The 15558-nt window shown below is 46.2% G+C and overlaps 1 protein-coding gene across 5 annotated transcripts in view; it reads left to right on the forward strand.

The window, feature by feature from the left end:
- Window positions 1-15558, forward strand: part of ARHGEF11 (Rho guanine nucleotide exchange factor 11) — a 130174-nt gene that overhangs the window by 83044 nt on the left and 31572 nt on the right. For all 5 annotated transcript variants that reach the window (XM_060758238.2, XM_060758242.2, XM_060758239.2 and 2 more), the window contains 8 exons: window positions 388-514; window positions 1920-2099; window positions 3540-3587; window positions 3692-3879; window positions 6456-6602; window positions 8182-8261; window positions 8362-8487; window positions 12497-12614. In XM_060758238.2, coding sequence (XP_060614221.2) covers window positions 388-514; window positions 1920-2099; window positions 3540-3587; window positions 3692-3879; window positions 6456-6602; window positions 8182-8261; window positions 8362-8487; window positions 12497-12614 — 1014 coding nt within the window. The remainder of the gene's footprint in view (window positions 1-387; window positions 515-1919; window positions 2100-3539; window positions 3588-3691; window positions 3880-6455; window positions 6603-8181; window positions 8262-8361; window positions 8488-12496; window positions 12615-15558) is intronic.

Consider the following 15558-nt stretch of genomic DNA (forward strand, 5'->3'; position numbering starts at 1 on the left):
GGAAGGAGGGAGCTCTTGCTGTTAGGCCCAGCTTCTGCCAACCTAGCAGTTAAAAAAGATGCAATTGTTAGTAGATCAAAAGGTACCGCTTCGGCGGGAAGGGAATGGCACTCCATTCAGTCATGCTGGCCACATAACCTTGGAGTTGTCAACAGAGATGAGCACCACCCCTGCCCCCAGAGTCGGACACAACTAGACTTAATATCAAGGGAAAACCTTTACTTACTTTTAGTCTTTTTTAAAAAGCTGCCTCACCCAAGTTGTGCCCTCAGACCCTCTGCTAGGACAGAGCCTGGTTCTCCCCGGAGACCCTGTGATCATTGAGCCCCCAGCAGAGAGAGCGGGAGGCCTGCTAATGGTTTGCCTTCTCCCCTTCCCTTGGATCAGTTAAGCCTGGCAACGTGAGGAACATCATTCAGCACTTTGAGAACAACCAACATTATGATCCCCAGCAGCTTGACCTGCAGCGCCTCTCCACAGGGAGCTTCCCAGAAGACCTCCTGGATATGGAAAGGTAGGATGCAAGGCTGTGCCAGCTCTAGTGGACCAGGAGTATGCAAACAGGCAGATTTTGAGGGCAAATTTGAGCAGCCCAAAACTCATTCTTTACTTTCCAATATAGTTGACTATCTGAAAGGTTTCCCAGGTGCATACAGATCAAAGAAGTTCAATAAAGAACTTGTGTGTAGAACAAAAAGGAAGGGGTAGGTTGTTGTTGTTATTGAGCAGCAGCAACAACAACAACAACAAGATAATGTTGTTGCAAGATACTCCACTTTGGCAGGAAAAACGAAATGCAAAGATACAAAATGGGGGACAATGCCTGGCTCGAGAACAGTACGTGTGAAAAAGATCTTGGAGTCCTCGTGGACAACAAGTTAAACATGAGCCAACAATGTGATGTGGCGGCAAAAAAAGCCAATGGGATTTTGGCCTGCATCAATAGGAGCATAGTGTCTAGATCTAGGGAAGTCATGCTCCCCATGCTCTATTCCGCTTTGATTAGACCACACCTGGAATATTGTGTCCAATTCTGGGCACCACAATTCAAGAGAGATATTGACAAGCTGGAATGTGTCCAAAGGAGGGTGACTAAAATGATCAAGGGTCTAGAGAACAAGCCCTATGAGGAGCGGCTTAAGGAGCTGGGCATGTTTAGCCTGAAGAAGAGAAGGCTGAGAGGAGATACGATAGCCATGTATAAATATGTGAGAGGAAGCCACAGGAAGGAGGGAGCAAGCTTGTTTTCTGCTTCCCTAGAGACTAGGACGCGAAACAATGGCTTCAAACCACAAGATATTCCATCTGAACACGAGGAAGAACTCCTGACTGTGAGAGCTGTTCAGCAGTGGAACTCTCTGCCCCGGAGTGTGGTGGAGGCTCCTTCTTTGGAAGCTTTTAAACAGAGGCTGGATGGCCATCTGTCAGGGGTGATTTGAATGCAATATTCCTGCTTCTTGGCAGGGGGTTGGACTGGATGGCCCATGAGGTCTCTTCCAACTCTTTGATTCTATGATTCTAAGAAAGTGCTGCCGCTGCTACTGCTCTTGGGAACATAGCCATCAATCTAAATTATTGGTAAAAGCCAAAGTTGTGACTGCCACAATTTCCAAGTCAGAGCAAGATCACAAAGTCTCAGGAAAATAGCAACAACTTGGGAGTGGAAAATCCACCTGAATTTTCTGTTTGGGATGGTACACTGGTGAGCATCTTCACCCACATTGAGAAGAAAACTTCATTCTCCAACGTGGTCCCAGTGAAATTGCACCTATGGTATTTCCTACGTCTGCATGAGAGGGTCTGCAGTTGAGATGCTTGTAGCCATCACCATATCCTTCAAGGGAGACCCTTCAGGCTTCCAAATGCTTAGCTCTCTTTTCTTCCCAGCTTCCTCCGTTTACCCCATCGTATCCCTTTAGTTCCAGGTCTGAGGTCAAGCTTGGTCGGTCGGAGAGCTTGAAAGGCCGAGAAGAGCTGAAGCGACTCCGGAAGGCAGACAATGTGCCTCGCTCCCGGAGCGATGTGGACATGGATGCGGCAGCAGAAGCCACCCGTCTCCACCAGTCGGCCTCCTCATCCGCCTCCAGCCTCTCTGCCAGGTAAGTCACCCCCCTGAAGCCGAATGGACCGACGTGTTGATTGGTTAGGTGGCCAGTGTTGCACTCCAGAACAGGGAAAGCCCTCTGGCTTTAAATACCATACAGTTGAGTAGGAAAACAATCCTTTTATTGAAGATAATTATAAAGCAGTAAAGTAAAAAGCACTTAAAAGGAATAGGTAAATCCAATTAGGTAAGAAGATAAGCAGGAACAAAATAGTCTAGCGTAATAGTCCAGCAAAGTTCATGAAAACAGAGGCAAAACTTCTCTAATAAAATCCAGGAAACCGGGATTGTGGCGCAGCTGGCTGAGTGTCAGATGCATTAAGATCACTCTGACCAAAAGGTCATGAGTTCGAAGCCAGCCCAGATTGGAGTGGGTTTCCAACCATTGTGTAGCCCGTTGTTGACCTTTGCAACCCGAAAGACAGTTGCATCTGTCAAGTAGGAAAATAAGGTACCACCTTAAAAGTGTGGGGAGGCTAAAATTAACTAATTTATGAGGCCATAAAGAAGAACTCCAGTGGGGAAGCATGCGAGGAATGCGGAAGGTACTTCATCAGTGTCGCAGATGAAAGCGACAGCTCCCCTGGCGGCCAGAACAAGTTAAATAGCCTCTGTGTATGTCTTGTATATGTTGTACGTCAAAATTGGCATTGAATGTTTGCCATATATGGGTACACTGTAATCCGCCCTGAGTCCCCTGCGGGGTGAGAAGGGTGGAATATAAGAACTGTAAATAAATAAATACATAAATAAATAAATAAACATGAATTCAAGGCATGAAAATATAAAACCATAAAATCCAAGAATCAAAACCATGAAACAAAAGGCACTTAAGCCTGAATCTTCCAAGCAAAGCTTCCATGAAACAAGGATGAGATCTTGACTTGATTCCAAACGATGCTTCATCTGACTACATTTCCTGTACTTGGAACTTTTATCTCCTTGTTAAGCTATGTCCCAAGTGCTCAGAAACTGATTTCGCTTTAGCTTAGAATCTTTTATCTTTTTCTCTCTGAGCCTGGCAGAACGGCAAAGCCACTGTTTGGCTTTTCTGTTTTCATGAATCTCCTCCCATCTATCTATTTACTCATTAATTTCTGTAGCTGGGCCAGATGCCAAGCTGTTTTCAAGCTCCAAATCATGGGAAATCTCTGGTAGCAATTCGGGGAGCGCACCATCATCCCCACAGCCTTCAGGGACATTCTCATGGGAAACTACACTTTGAACAGGAATCTCCTCGTCATTCTCTGCATTAGTATCATTGACCAAACCATTGCCATCTTGAAACTCATTGACATGACATGTGTTTCAGGATCAAGCACCCTGATCCTGAAACACAATCACAGACTGTGCTTATAGAATGACTGGCCAAGGGGAGAAGACACAGTTCAGAGGTGGTATAGCTGACCAGCACACTCTCGTCTTCTTCCTCCAGGTCCCTGGAAAACCCCACCCCTCCTTACACTCCCAAAATGGGCCGCAGGTGAGATTTTTCTTCTTCCAATGGGACAAGGGGCAATCTTCCATGGCTTGGACGAACCCCCTGGCACACATCCCTCTGGCATCTCTTCACTTTTGTTCCTGCAGGAGCATCGAGTCCCCCAGCCTGGGCTTCGGCACGGACGTCTTCCTTCCTCACTTGCTGGAGGACGAACTGGGCCAACTCTCGGACTTGGAGCCAGAGCTGGACTCGCAGAACTGGCAGCACACCTTCGGCCGGGAGGTCGCGGCTTCCCTGCCACAGCGAGAGGTGGACCGCCAGGAGGTCATCAACGGTAAGTAAAGCTTCAGCCACTGTTTTAAGAAGAGACACATTCCTCTGTTGTATGGGGTGGGTTCCCCTTGGGAAAGCTGCAAAAGGGTGGGGTAGGAATTCCAGATTGCTTTGGGTGATAGGAATGACAATGTTAGGTTGTTGTAGGTTTTTTCGGGCTATATGGCCATGTTCTAGAGGCATTCTCTCCTGACGTTTCACCTGCATCTATGGCAAGCATCCTCAGATGTAGTGAGGTCTGTTGGAACTAGGAAAATGGGTTTATATATCTGTGGAATGACCAGGGTGGGGCAAAGAAGCTCTCTACGTGGGGTTGCCTCTGAAGACTGCTCGGAAGCTCCAAATGGTCCAACGATCGGCAGCCAGGATGCTAACAGGAGCGGCACTCAGGGAGCATACAACTCCTCTGTTGCGCCAGCTCCACTGGCTGCCAATTTGCTACCGAGCACAATTCAAAGTGCTGGCATTGGCCTTTAAAGCCCTAAACGGTTCTGGCCCGACTTACCTGTCCAAATGCATCTCCTCCTATGAACCAGTTAGGACGTTAAGATCGTCTGGGGAGGCCCTGCTCTCGGTCTCGCCAGCCTCACAAGTGCGCCTGGCGGGGACGAGAGCGGTGGCCTCCCGGCTGTGGCATGCTCTCCCTGCAGATATTAGATCGGCCCCCTCCTTGCTGGTATTCCGGAGGAAATTGAAGACCTGGATGTTCAAACAGGCATTTGGCTAAGCAGTGTGACTGATTGATTATTGGAACGGAATAATGGATAACGAGATTGGATACTGATTCTAGTGATGAGACCTGATGGATTTGCTATACTGATGTAATTTTGTATTGATGGTATGTTTATTGATTGTGATGCTATTGTTTTAAATGCCTATTGTCTGTACTATGTATACTGTTGAATTGTTGTAAACCGCTCCAAGTCGCCTAAAGGCTGAGAGGAGCGGTATACAAATGAAGTAAATTCCTGGACCCTTGTCTTTATTTAATTCCTGTGTTAAGTGCCTTTTCTGATATTTGCCTTTGAAATCAAGCATTTCATGGATTTCTTTGGACTAAAAGGACTAAATGCTCCTTTTTCTTCCTAATCAATTGGATTTACCTTTTACTGTGGATTACTTTTCATTGCTTTGGGTTTTATTACCATCAATAAACTGTTTGCTATTTCAACTCAACTGTATGGTGTTTAAAGTCAGAGGTGCAACAAAAAAACTCTGAGTGCAACAAAAGTAAAGAATATGGGTGTTGTAGTTCAGCCTTTGATTGTGCCTGCACCTGATTTCTCTGGGGATTCTGGGGCTGTTAGTCAACCTGTTGACACAGAGGATTCTGGGTCTGCATGTCAGTAAGAAAGTCAGGAGGAGCAGCTAGAGATTTTAGGTCCTGAAAAGGAGCTGAAGCTTTCTGAAAGCCACATTCCAGCAGAACTGAACTTAGAGGATAATAGTGAAAATCCAGTTGGAAATCTAATGAGCAGGTAGATAGAAGATTTATGTTTCGTCAACATAGAGTTTCACATGAAAAAGTCCGAAGGTCAAGTTGGTTTTTGGAGATAGAGAGAGAGAGAGAGAGAGAGAGAGAGAGAGAGAGAGAGAGAGAGAGATTCGTGTCAGGAGCAACTTGAGAAACTGCAGTGGTTCTTGGATTCTACTCATGTACGAGGGGTATTTTTTAAGTAAGGTCCGTTTGAACATAAGTACACAACAAAAGTTTATTTCAAAAAAAGTAAATTTATTTTCAGAAAGTACATACTTCACTCTATTTTTCGACATAGTTGCCAAGTTTGTTCAAACGCTTATCATACCTCTGAACCAATTTTAAAATACCCTCTTCATAAAAACTTGCCGCCTGCTCCGATAACCAAGAGTTCACTGTAATCAAAGAAGGGCGACTGGAGCGGTCCTCATCATGGACGTTGTCACGGCCATCTTTGAATTGTCGTACCCACTTACGCACTTTGCTTTCACTCATAATAGTATCACCATACACTTCACAAATCTGTCGATGAATTTCTGCAGCAGGCAGGTTCCTTGCTGACAAAAACCGTATCACTGAGCGAACCTCACATGCGGAGGGTGGGTTGATAGTCTTAAACATTTTTAAAGCACAGAACAGAACCGTACAGGTGAGCTACAGAGCGGAAACCGAGCACAGTTGTTCCCAAGGCATGCCGGTACACGACGCACGCGCTCGTTGCGGTATGCGTGCGAACTACTAGTGTCTACAACAAAACGGACCTTACTTAAAAAATACCCCTCGTAACTTGCTTTTTGGGGATTATCTCTTAATTTTTTTTACTTTGGTTTCTGACACTATTTTGCTGAATTGCTTACTATATTTTCTTCAATAAACCGCTTGCTATTTTACCTTGGACTGGAGTGTGTGTTAAGTGCAAAGGTGCTTCCCAGCCTTGGAGTACAACAATGGGACAGAATAGTGGTGGGTTAACTTCAGAACATGAGGTTTCAGGTCCATATCTGCATCCTTTCCAGAGAGTGTTGGGCTCTGACCCCTTTTAGATGTGCCCCCCTCCCTGGTGAGTGAGCTGGCGTCCCTCTCTCTCCCTCTTTGTCCAGAACTGTTTGTGACGGAGGCTTCCCACCTACGGATCCTGCGTGTCATGGATGTTGTCTTCTATCAGCGCATGAAGAAGGAGAACCTTCTCTCCCGGGAAGAGCTGGGCCTGATTTTTCCAAATTTACCAGAGGTCATCGAGATCCACAGTAGGTTTCTTTCCCTGGGTGGAGGCCATGAGTGAATTTTAGAGCATCCTGCCAATGTATTGCAAATGCTTCTGAGTCTCCATGGGTGTTTACAGTGAAAGCGTTGGGAGTAGTCTTTCGACTGGGCCTTCCTGTCCATTCTGTCCATTTTCACAGAAATGTGCAGGGTCCATGTAAACATAGTGTGCCAGTCACAGACAGGCTCCCACTTCCACAAACAGTTATGATCCCCACCTATGGGGAGCCACCAATGGTGTTGCAGGTTATAGCAAGCACTGTGAACATGTCCAGGAGCCCTGCCAGTGTCTTCCACATACACAATACTGCTCACCACCCAAGTGAAGGCTTTCATGGGGGGACCATTTCATCCTAGATTTTATGTTTTTCCTCCACCACAGATATCCCAGTGTCTCTTGCTCTCTCCATTGGTGTGGAATTTGCATGACCCCGCCTACTCCCTCTCCCTTAACCCTTTCCTATTCTTTTTTATGGCATCCAGCAAACAGAGGAATTGATCAGCAACTGAACATACTAGAGAGGTTTGGGGAGAATTCACCATGATTTATAGGAGTTGTAGATACAGCGATGTATAGTTCACCTGCAATCTAAGAACAGTCTGAACTCCACCAACTATAGACCTGGAGCTAACTTGGCACACAGAACCCCCCATGGCTAACAAAAATACTGGAGGTCTTTGGAGGGATTTAGCGGAGTTGTAGTTCACCTATATCCAGAGCGTATTACAAGCCCAAATAATGATGGATCTCGACCAAACTTGGGATGCATATCTGATATGCCCAAATTTGAATACTGGTGTGTTTTGAGGGGAATTGGCCTGGATATTTTGAAGTTGTACATGCTGTGATTTATAGTTCACCCACAACTATAGAAACAGAGATCCTCACCAATGATAGATCTGGACCAAAACTTGGCACACAGAGCCCCCACGACCAGCAAAAAATAATGGATGTCTCTGGGGGAAATTCACCTTGATTTGGGGGAGTTGTAGTTCACCTACATCCAGAGAGCACTGTGAACCCAAACACTGATGGTTCTGGACCAAATTAGGCACACATACCTGTTATGCCTAAATTTGATGATTGGGGGTGGGGGGTGGGGGGGCTGACCTTTATTCCTGGGAGTTGTAGTTTACCCACTCCCAGGGAAATGGTGACCTCCACCGATGATGGACCTGGACCAAACTTGGCACGCAGAACCCTCATGACTAAGTCAACCTACTGGAGGGGTTTGAGGGGACTGACTCACCATAGTGGGAGTTGTAGTTTACCCTACAGCCAGAGAGCACATTGAACCCCACCCACGATGCATCTAGAGAAAACTTGCCCAACATAACAAACTTTTAAGTACTGATGGAGCTTTTTTGGGGTTAACCTGGCATGATGAGAGTTGTAGTTCACCCACAACCTTATGCATTTCGTACAATTAAAAATATATATATTTCAAATAACCCAAGCAATGCCAGGTCCCCAAGCTAGTAAAATAGAAAATAATATTTAAGGAGATACCACTGAAGACAAAATACAAGTACAATTCGCTCCTGTTTGCTTTCTTCCATCAGATTCTCTGTCAGAAGCCATGAAGAAGCTCCGAGAGGACGGTCCAGTCGTGAAAGAAATTGGGGACCTAATGCTCTCTCGGGTAACCCTCTTGGGGAGCTCCTGGGGCCGGGTCTCTTCAGCTGACTTCCCAATGAGATAATAACTGACCCAGATTCTTTCCCTACCTCCACTTGTTCCAGTTTGATGGAGTTGCCCGTGAGGAGATCCAACAAGTGGCAGCGGACTTCTGCGCTTACCAGTCTGTGGCCCTTGAGCTGATCAAGACCAAGAAGCGGAAGGAGACACGATTCCAGCTCTTCATGCAGGTAGGCTGCCATTGAAGGCCTCACTTTGGCCTTGGAGAGTGGTCAAAAGGTTGGGATCATGTACTTATTGTAGTACTTACGGAGTAACTCCTCCTTACCTGGTAACTTACCTAGTAACTGGGCAGGGCTTACTTCCCTGACATTAAGTCCAGTCGTGTCCGACTCTGGGTGTTGGAATCACAGACACCTTAAAGGGCCAGACTCAAAAGTGGCTTCCAAACAGAGTTTATTAAAACAAAGGAAAAAGGACGCAGAGGCACTTAAATGCAGTGCCACTGGTCAAAGCTCAAGAAACAAACCAGACCTGGTCCAAAAAGGTTAACAGAAAAATAATCCAGATCAAACAAGGAACTCTGAGGCAAAGCAAAAGGCACAGTACACAACTGGTAAACAAAAAAGGAGGGGCCGCAGGAAGAGAAGCGTCGTCAGCCGAAGTCCAGAGCTGAAGCGGGAGAAATCCGAAACAGTGCTGCTCCAGTGTCCGCAGAAGCAGCGTCTTTAGCCAAACCGGTCCAGGTCCAAGAAGGGAGAAGTCCACATTCACGAGAAGCCAATCCGGGTCAATAACACGCGAACGAACAGGAGGTCCAAACTGCAGATCCCAAACCAACGCTGAACACGAAACAGGCAGCAACAAGTCTGTTTCCCAATACACAGCACCCAACACACGAACGCTCATCAACACCTTGCCTTCTGCAAGGACCCCTCACCCCTGAACCCACTTTTATTTACAAATCATCATCAGAAGATGAACTGACCACCGCCCCATCATTATCCCCTGCAGCTGCCCCCAGCTCTTCACATGAATTCCCTCGTCCTTCAATCCAGTTCCTCCATCTCCTGTCAAGACTTAGGTCCCCCCAAGACTCAGTAGGATCCCCTGATTGCCAGTCTTCACCCCCAGAGAACCCCACAAATGTATCACTAGTTGTTGGCTCCTCACAAATAGCTTGCACTTTTCTTATCTTAGTCTAATCCATGGTGTCTTCTTCTTCACTCATTGACCCATCATCCCCAGAGAATCCCTGAAACAACTCCTCATCTGTAGGTGCTGTAAGTATGTCCCGGATCCTCTTTCTCTGCTGCTCATCATCATCCTGCTCCCGAGTAACCCTTTTTCCCCTTTTGGCACCCACACTACTGTTTGTAACATTACTCACAGGCTCTACTACAACACTGATGTACTGCATTATATTATTATCAATATTATATGTGTATACAATATATTATATTATTAGCACAGCACAACATCAGTCATATATTAATACTATAATATATCTTCTGGTCGCTTCTGGAGAATTATGGAAAAAATAGACCCATGTCTGATTCCACAGGAAGCTGGCTTCAGGAAAGGCAAAAGCTGCACATTGCAAGTGCTGAACCTGACTCAGCACATAGAAGATGGCTTTGAAAGGCAGCAGATCACCGGAGCTGTCTTCATAGACCTGTCAGCAGCCTATGATACTGTGAACCACCGCCTCCTCCTGAGAAAAATATATAATATCACAAAGAAAAGCCACCTCTCCCACCTCATAGGAAACCTGCTACAAAACAGAGGAGCTTTTTTGTTGAGTTCCAGGGCCAGAGAACCAGATGGCGGAAACAGAAGAACGGCCTGCATCAGGGGAGCGTGCTTGCTCCATCCATGTTCAACATTTACACAAATGACCAGCTACTGCCAGAAGGATCATCATCTATGCTGATGATTGTGCCATTACCGCTCAAACAGGGAGCTTTGAGATGGTTGAACAGAAGCTCTCCAAAGCGCTAGGTGCACTTACCGCCTACTACAGGGAAAACCAGCCGATCCCTAATCCATCTAAAACACAGACATGTGCTTTTCACCTTAAGAACAGACAAGCATCCTGAGCTCTGAGGATTAACTGGGACGGAATCCCACTGGAGCATTGCAGCGCACCCAAATACCTGTGAGTCACCCTGGACCGTGCTCTGACCTACAAGAAGCACTGTCTGAATATCAAGCAAAAAGTGGGCACTAGAAATAATATCATACGAAAGCTGACTGGCACAACCTGGGGATCACAACCAGACATAGTGAAGACATAAGGGACTGTGACGATGGATAGGAGTTGGCCAAGGTGGAACGAAATATGAACTCTGAGTTGGTGAACGCTGTGTCTGAGATTGGCTATTGATTGTGTGATATATTGTTGTTTTTAAGTGTTTTAATTGTTGACCATTTAATTGCTGGTTTTTATATGTTATTGTATTTGTGTAGGCACCAAGATGTGCCTTTGTAAGCCGCCCTGAGTCCCCCCTTGGGGGTTGAGAAGAGCGGGGTATAAGCACACGAAATAAATAAATAATTAAATAAATAATCTGCCCTTGCGCTATGCTACTCTGCTGCTGAGTACGCATGCCCAGTGTGGAACACATCTCACCACACTAAAACAGTGAATGTGGCTCTTAATGAGACATGCCGCATTATCACGGGGTGTCTGCGCCCTACACCACTGGAGAAACTACACTGTCCAGCCGGTATTGCACCACCTGACATCCGCCGGGAAGTAGCAGCCAATAGTGAAAGGACAAAGGCAGTGACATCTCCAGCTCATCCCCTATTTGGATATCAGCCAGCACGTCAATCACTTAAATCAAGAAATAGTTTTCTAAGATTATTATTATTATTATTATTATTATTTACTGCGCTTATATACCGCAATCCTCAGCCCTTCAGGGCGACTCATTGCGGTGTACAACATGAAGAAAACAAGTGCAAGAAAACAAGACATAATGCAAAACAGTGTACAATTCATCCTAATCATAAAAACATCTTATCAAACAACAACATCACTACAAAATCACTACTACATTCTGAGTCGTCTCATCGTCAAGCCCCAATCCGATCTCTTTTCCAGTGTTCCACTCCTACGGTCAATTGCGAGTCATTGCACTTATTGGTCAAATGCCTTCTTAAATAGCCAGGTCTTTAACTTCCTGCGGAATATTAGCAGGGAGGGGGCTAGCCTGATGTCCACGGGAAGGGTGTTCCACAGCCAAGGAGCCACCACCGAGAAGGCCCTATCTCTCGTCCCCACCAGCCGTGCCTGTGAGGCAGGCGGGATCAAGAGCAGGGCCTCCCCGGAAGATCTCAAAGTCCTCGTGGGCTCATAGGCCGAGAGGCGGTCATTAAGGTATTTTGGGCCGGAACCGTTTAGGGCTTTATAGGCCAGTGCCAGCACCTTGAATTGAGCCCGGTAGCAGATCGGCAGCCAGTGGAGCTGGTACAGTAGGGGGGTTCTACAGAGACACTCTACAGAGACACTCGCTGGAACACCCAGCAAGCGGGAGTCCAAAAGTGGCAGGCTCAAACCCAGAACCTCAATCAATGGCTGATCCCAAATGAGAGACTCCCCCCTGGGCACACAGAAAACTGGGCAACTTGGAAGGCACTGAACAGACTGCGCTCTGGCACCACGAGATGCAGAGCCAACCTTAAGAAATGGAGCCACAAAGTGGAGTCCATGACATGCGAGTGTGGAGAAGAGCAAACCACTGACCACCTGCTGCAATGCAACCTGAGCCCTGCCACATGCACAATGGAGGACCTCCTTGCGGCAACAGCACAGGCACTCCAAGTGGTCAGATACTGATCAAAGGACATTTAATCAACTACTAAGCTTGCAAACTTTGTGTTTTGTCTGTTTATTTGTTTTGTTAAAAATGTAATACAACTGTCTGGTTGCTCCTGACACGATAAATAAAATAACTATATTATATTATATTATATTATATTATATTATATTATATTATATTATATTATATTAACATATAAGCCTTATATTAATATATAAGCCTTTAAGTGCCAGTTTGAATAGCAGTAAAAGTTCAACAGCTCTAGGTCTGCGATCTTTCTGTCCACTTCTGTCTCAGGATACGTTGGTCTCACAACCTCCTGGATGCCTTGGCCTCTCGCGCCTCTCTTTTAGTTCCTTTGTACATCACCAATGGCTTCTTTCTTCTTTGCTCTCTCCTTCTATCCTTCTAGGAAGCAGAGAGCAATCCCCAGTGCCGGCGCCTTCAGCTAAAAGACCTTATCATCTCAGAGATGCAGCGCCTGACCAAGTATCCATTGCTGCTGGAGAACATCATCAAGTACACTCATGGTACAGTATTGCCTTCACTGTAAAATGGCTTCTAATTTCAGTACAACCACCACCAACAAAAATTCCATGTTTCATCGCATAATAGTCACACTGAAAAAAGACAGGTGCGACTATTATGCAGAAAAATCTGCATTTGATTCTCTGGTTTCTGTTTGTTTTTAAACGAACTGCCTTAACTCTGAGACCAGGAGTTTTAAGAAACAGCTTCTTTTCTGGAAATTTTAAACTCCTTGTAGAAAGGAGGAAAGAGGAGGGAAAATTCCCCCTTTTCTCCCTTCTTTCTCTGAAAGTAAGGCAGTTTACAAAATGTGAAGTTGAGCTCTTTGGCAATAGGAGGACTGAGGAAAAGTCCATGTCCAGGGAGTTCCATTCCAGGTTTTTAAAACCGCCTTGCCTTGAAGGAAGGACAAAGCTCCAGATACCTCAATATCATTGTTCTTAAGCAGGAAGGGAGGGAAGGGCAATCAGTCCACGCCTTGGTCACCTCTAGAATGGATTACTGCAATGCGCTCTACGTGGGGCTGCCCTTGAAGACGGCTCGGAAACTTCAATTGGTCCAGCGGGCAGCAGCCAGGATGCTAACCGGGGCTCATTATCAAGAGAGGTCTACCCCTCTGTTTCAGGAGCTCCACTGGCTGCCATTTATTTTCCGGGCCCAATTCAAGGTGCAGTTGCTCACCTACAAAGCCCTGAACGGTTTGGGACCACCTACCTGCGTGACCGCATCTCCATCTACGAACCCACACGCTCACTCCGGTCATCTGGGGAGGCCCTGCTCGTGATCCCACCCACGTCGCAAGCGCGCTTGGTGGGGACACGGGACAGGGCCTTCTCTGTGGCGGCCCCCCGACTTTGGAATGCCCTTCCAAAAGATCTTCGACAGGCCCCTACCTTAGCAGTGTTCAGAAGGAACCTAAAAACTTGGCTGTTCCGATGTGCCTTCTCAGATTAGGAATCCCTCATCCCAAGTCCTAGAAGCACTTTAGCACAACCGATGTTACTGCACACCGCACCTTTAATCCTACGTTCCTCCTGCCATTTCAGCACTTTTAACCCCTGTACCCCATTGCGCCGGCCGAACCAGTTTTTAATAGTCTTGATGTAGTCATTGTTGTTATTTTGCTTAATTGTTTTGATTTGCTTTGTTTATTATTGTGTTATGTCTCTATTGTATTGTGTTTTGAGGCTTCGGCCTGTGTAAGCCGCATCGAGTCCTGCGGGAGATGCTAGCGGGGTACAAATAAAGTTATAATAATAATAATAATAATAATAATAATAATAATAATAATAATATAATTGGCTCTGCGACTATTAAGTGAGGAAATCAAAATACCAGTTTTTCTACCTACCCAAAACATGGGGGAGGTGGAACTGTCTTACTGTCTTTCTCTGAAGGTGAGGGAGTTTACAAAATCTGAAGTTTTCTTTGGCAAAAGGAGGACAGAGGGAAGGGCCAGGTTCCAGGGACTTCCATTCCAGGTTTTTAAAACCACCTTGCCTTGAAGGACGGAGGAAAGAACAAAGCTCCAGATATCTCCATTTCATTGTTTTTAAACAAGGAGGGAGGGAAAGCCAATCAGCCCCAATTGGCTATGTGACTGTTACGCGAGGAAATCAAAATACCAGTTTTTCCTCCTACCCAAAACATTTTTTTTGTCATGTCAGGAGAGATTTGAGAAACTGCAAGTCGCTTCTGGTGTGAGAGAATTGGCCGTCTGCAAGGACGTTGCCCAGGGGACACCTAGAATCATAGAATAGAATCATAGAATCAAAGAGTTGGAAGAGACCTCATGGGCCATCCAGTCCAACCCCCTGCCAAGAAGCAGGAATATTGCATTCAAATCACCCCTGACAGATGGCCATCCAGCCTCTGTTTAAAAGCTTCCAAAGAAGGAGCCTCCACCACACTCCGGGGCAGAGAGTTCCACTGCTGAACGGCTCTCACAGTCAGGAAGTTCTTCCTCATGTTCAGATGGAATCTCCTCTCTTGTAGTTTGAAGCCATTGTTCCGCGTCCTAGTCTCCAAGGAAGCAGAAAACAAGATTGCTCCCTCCTCCCTGTGGCTTCCTCTCACATATTTATACATGGCTATCAAATCTCCTCTCAGCCTTCTCTTCTTCAGGCTAAACATGCCCAGTTCCCTAAGCCGCTCCTCATAGGGCTTGTTCTCCAGACCCTGGATGATTTGATGTTTTTATCATCCTTGTGGGAAGCTTCTCTCATGTCCCCGCATGAGGAGCTGGAGCTGGTAGAGGGAGCTCATCCGCTTCTCCCCGGATTCGAACCTGCGACCTGTCGGTCTTCAGTCCTGCTGGCACAGAAGTTTAACCCACTGCGCCACTGGGGCTCCAAAACATGGGGTGTGGTTATTATACGAGGGCAATACGGTACATAAGATACACCCAGGATTCCATTTTTAGAGATGTTTACCTAGGAAAAATGTGAACTTTAGAACTGAGGGCTGGCTTTAACACAACAGGTTAATCACCAGCTGCAGTAAATCTTACCAATCGAAAGGTTGACAGTTCGAAGCTGGGTCAGGGTGAGTTCCTGACCTTCAGCCGAGCTGCCTGCCCACCTAGCGAATCGAAAACAGCAATGTGAGTAGATGGGAGGTATTTTAGGCATGGTGTTTCGTTTCAGGGGAAGGTTTATGAACATAGAAAGTTCTTTGGCAAAGGAGAAGGAGATAGAGCGACATCACCCCCATGTAGTCGGAACTGAGCGCAGCCTCCAAAAGATGCCGAATGATGAGAAAAAGCCTCTATCTGTTGTGTTGAGATTAACTTCACAATTCACCAGCAGATCAGTTGCACAACTTCAGCGCTTTCAGTAGCTTCTTCCTGCACAGTATTTTCAGTCAACTGCTCCCACAGCCTGCAGTCTTGAGCACATGGCTAGCCATTGTCAGTTTTACCATTGTCTTTCCCCCAGTCTAGATGAT

Source organism: Anolis sagrei, chromosome 12 (genome assembly GCF_037176765.1).
Source record: "Anolis sagrei isolate rAnoSag1 chromosome 12, rAnoSag1.mat, whole genome shotgun sequence".
Lineage (NCBI taxonomy): Eukaryota > Metazoa > Chordata > Lepidosauria > Squamata > Dactyloidae > Anolis > Anolis sagrei.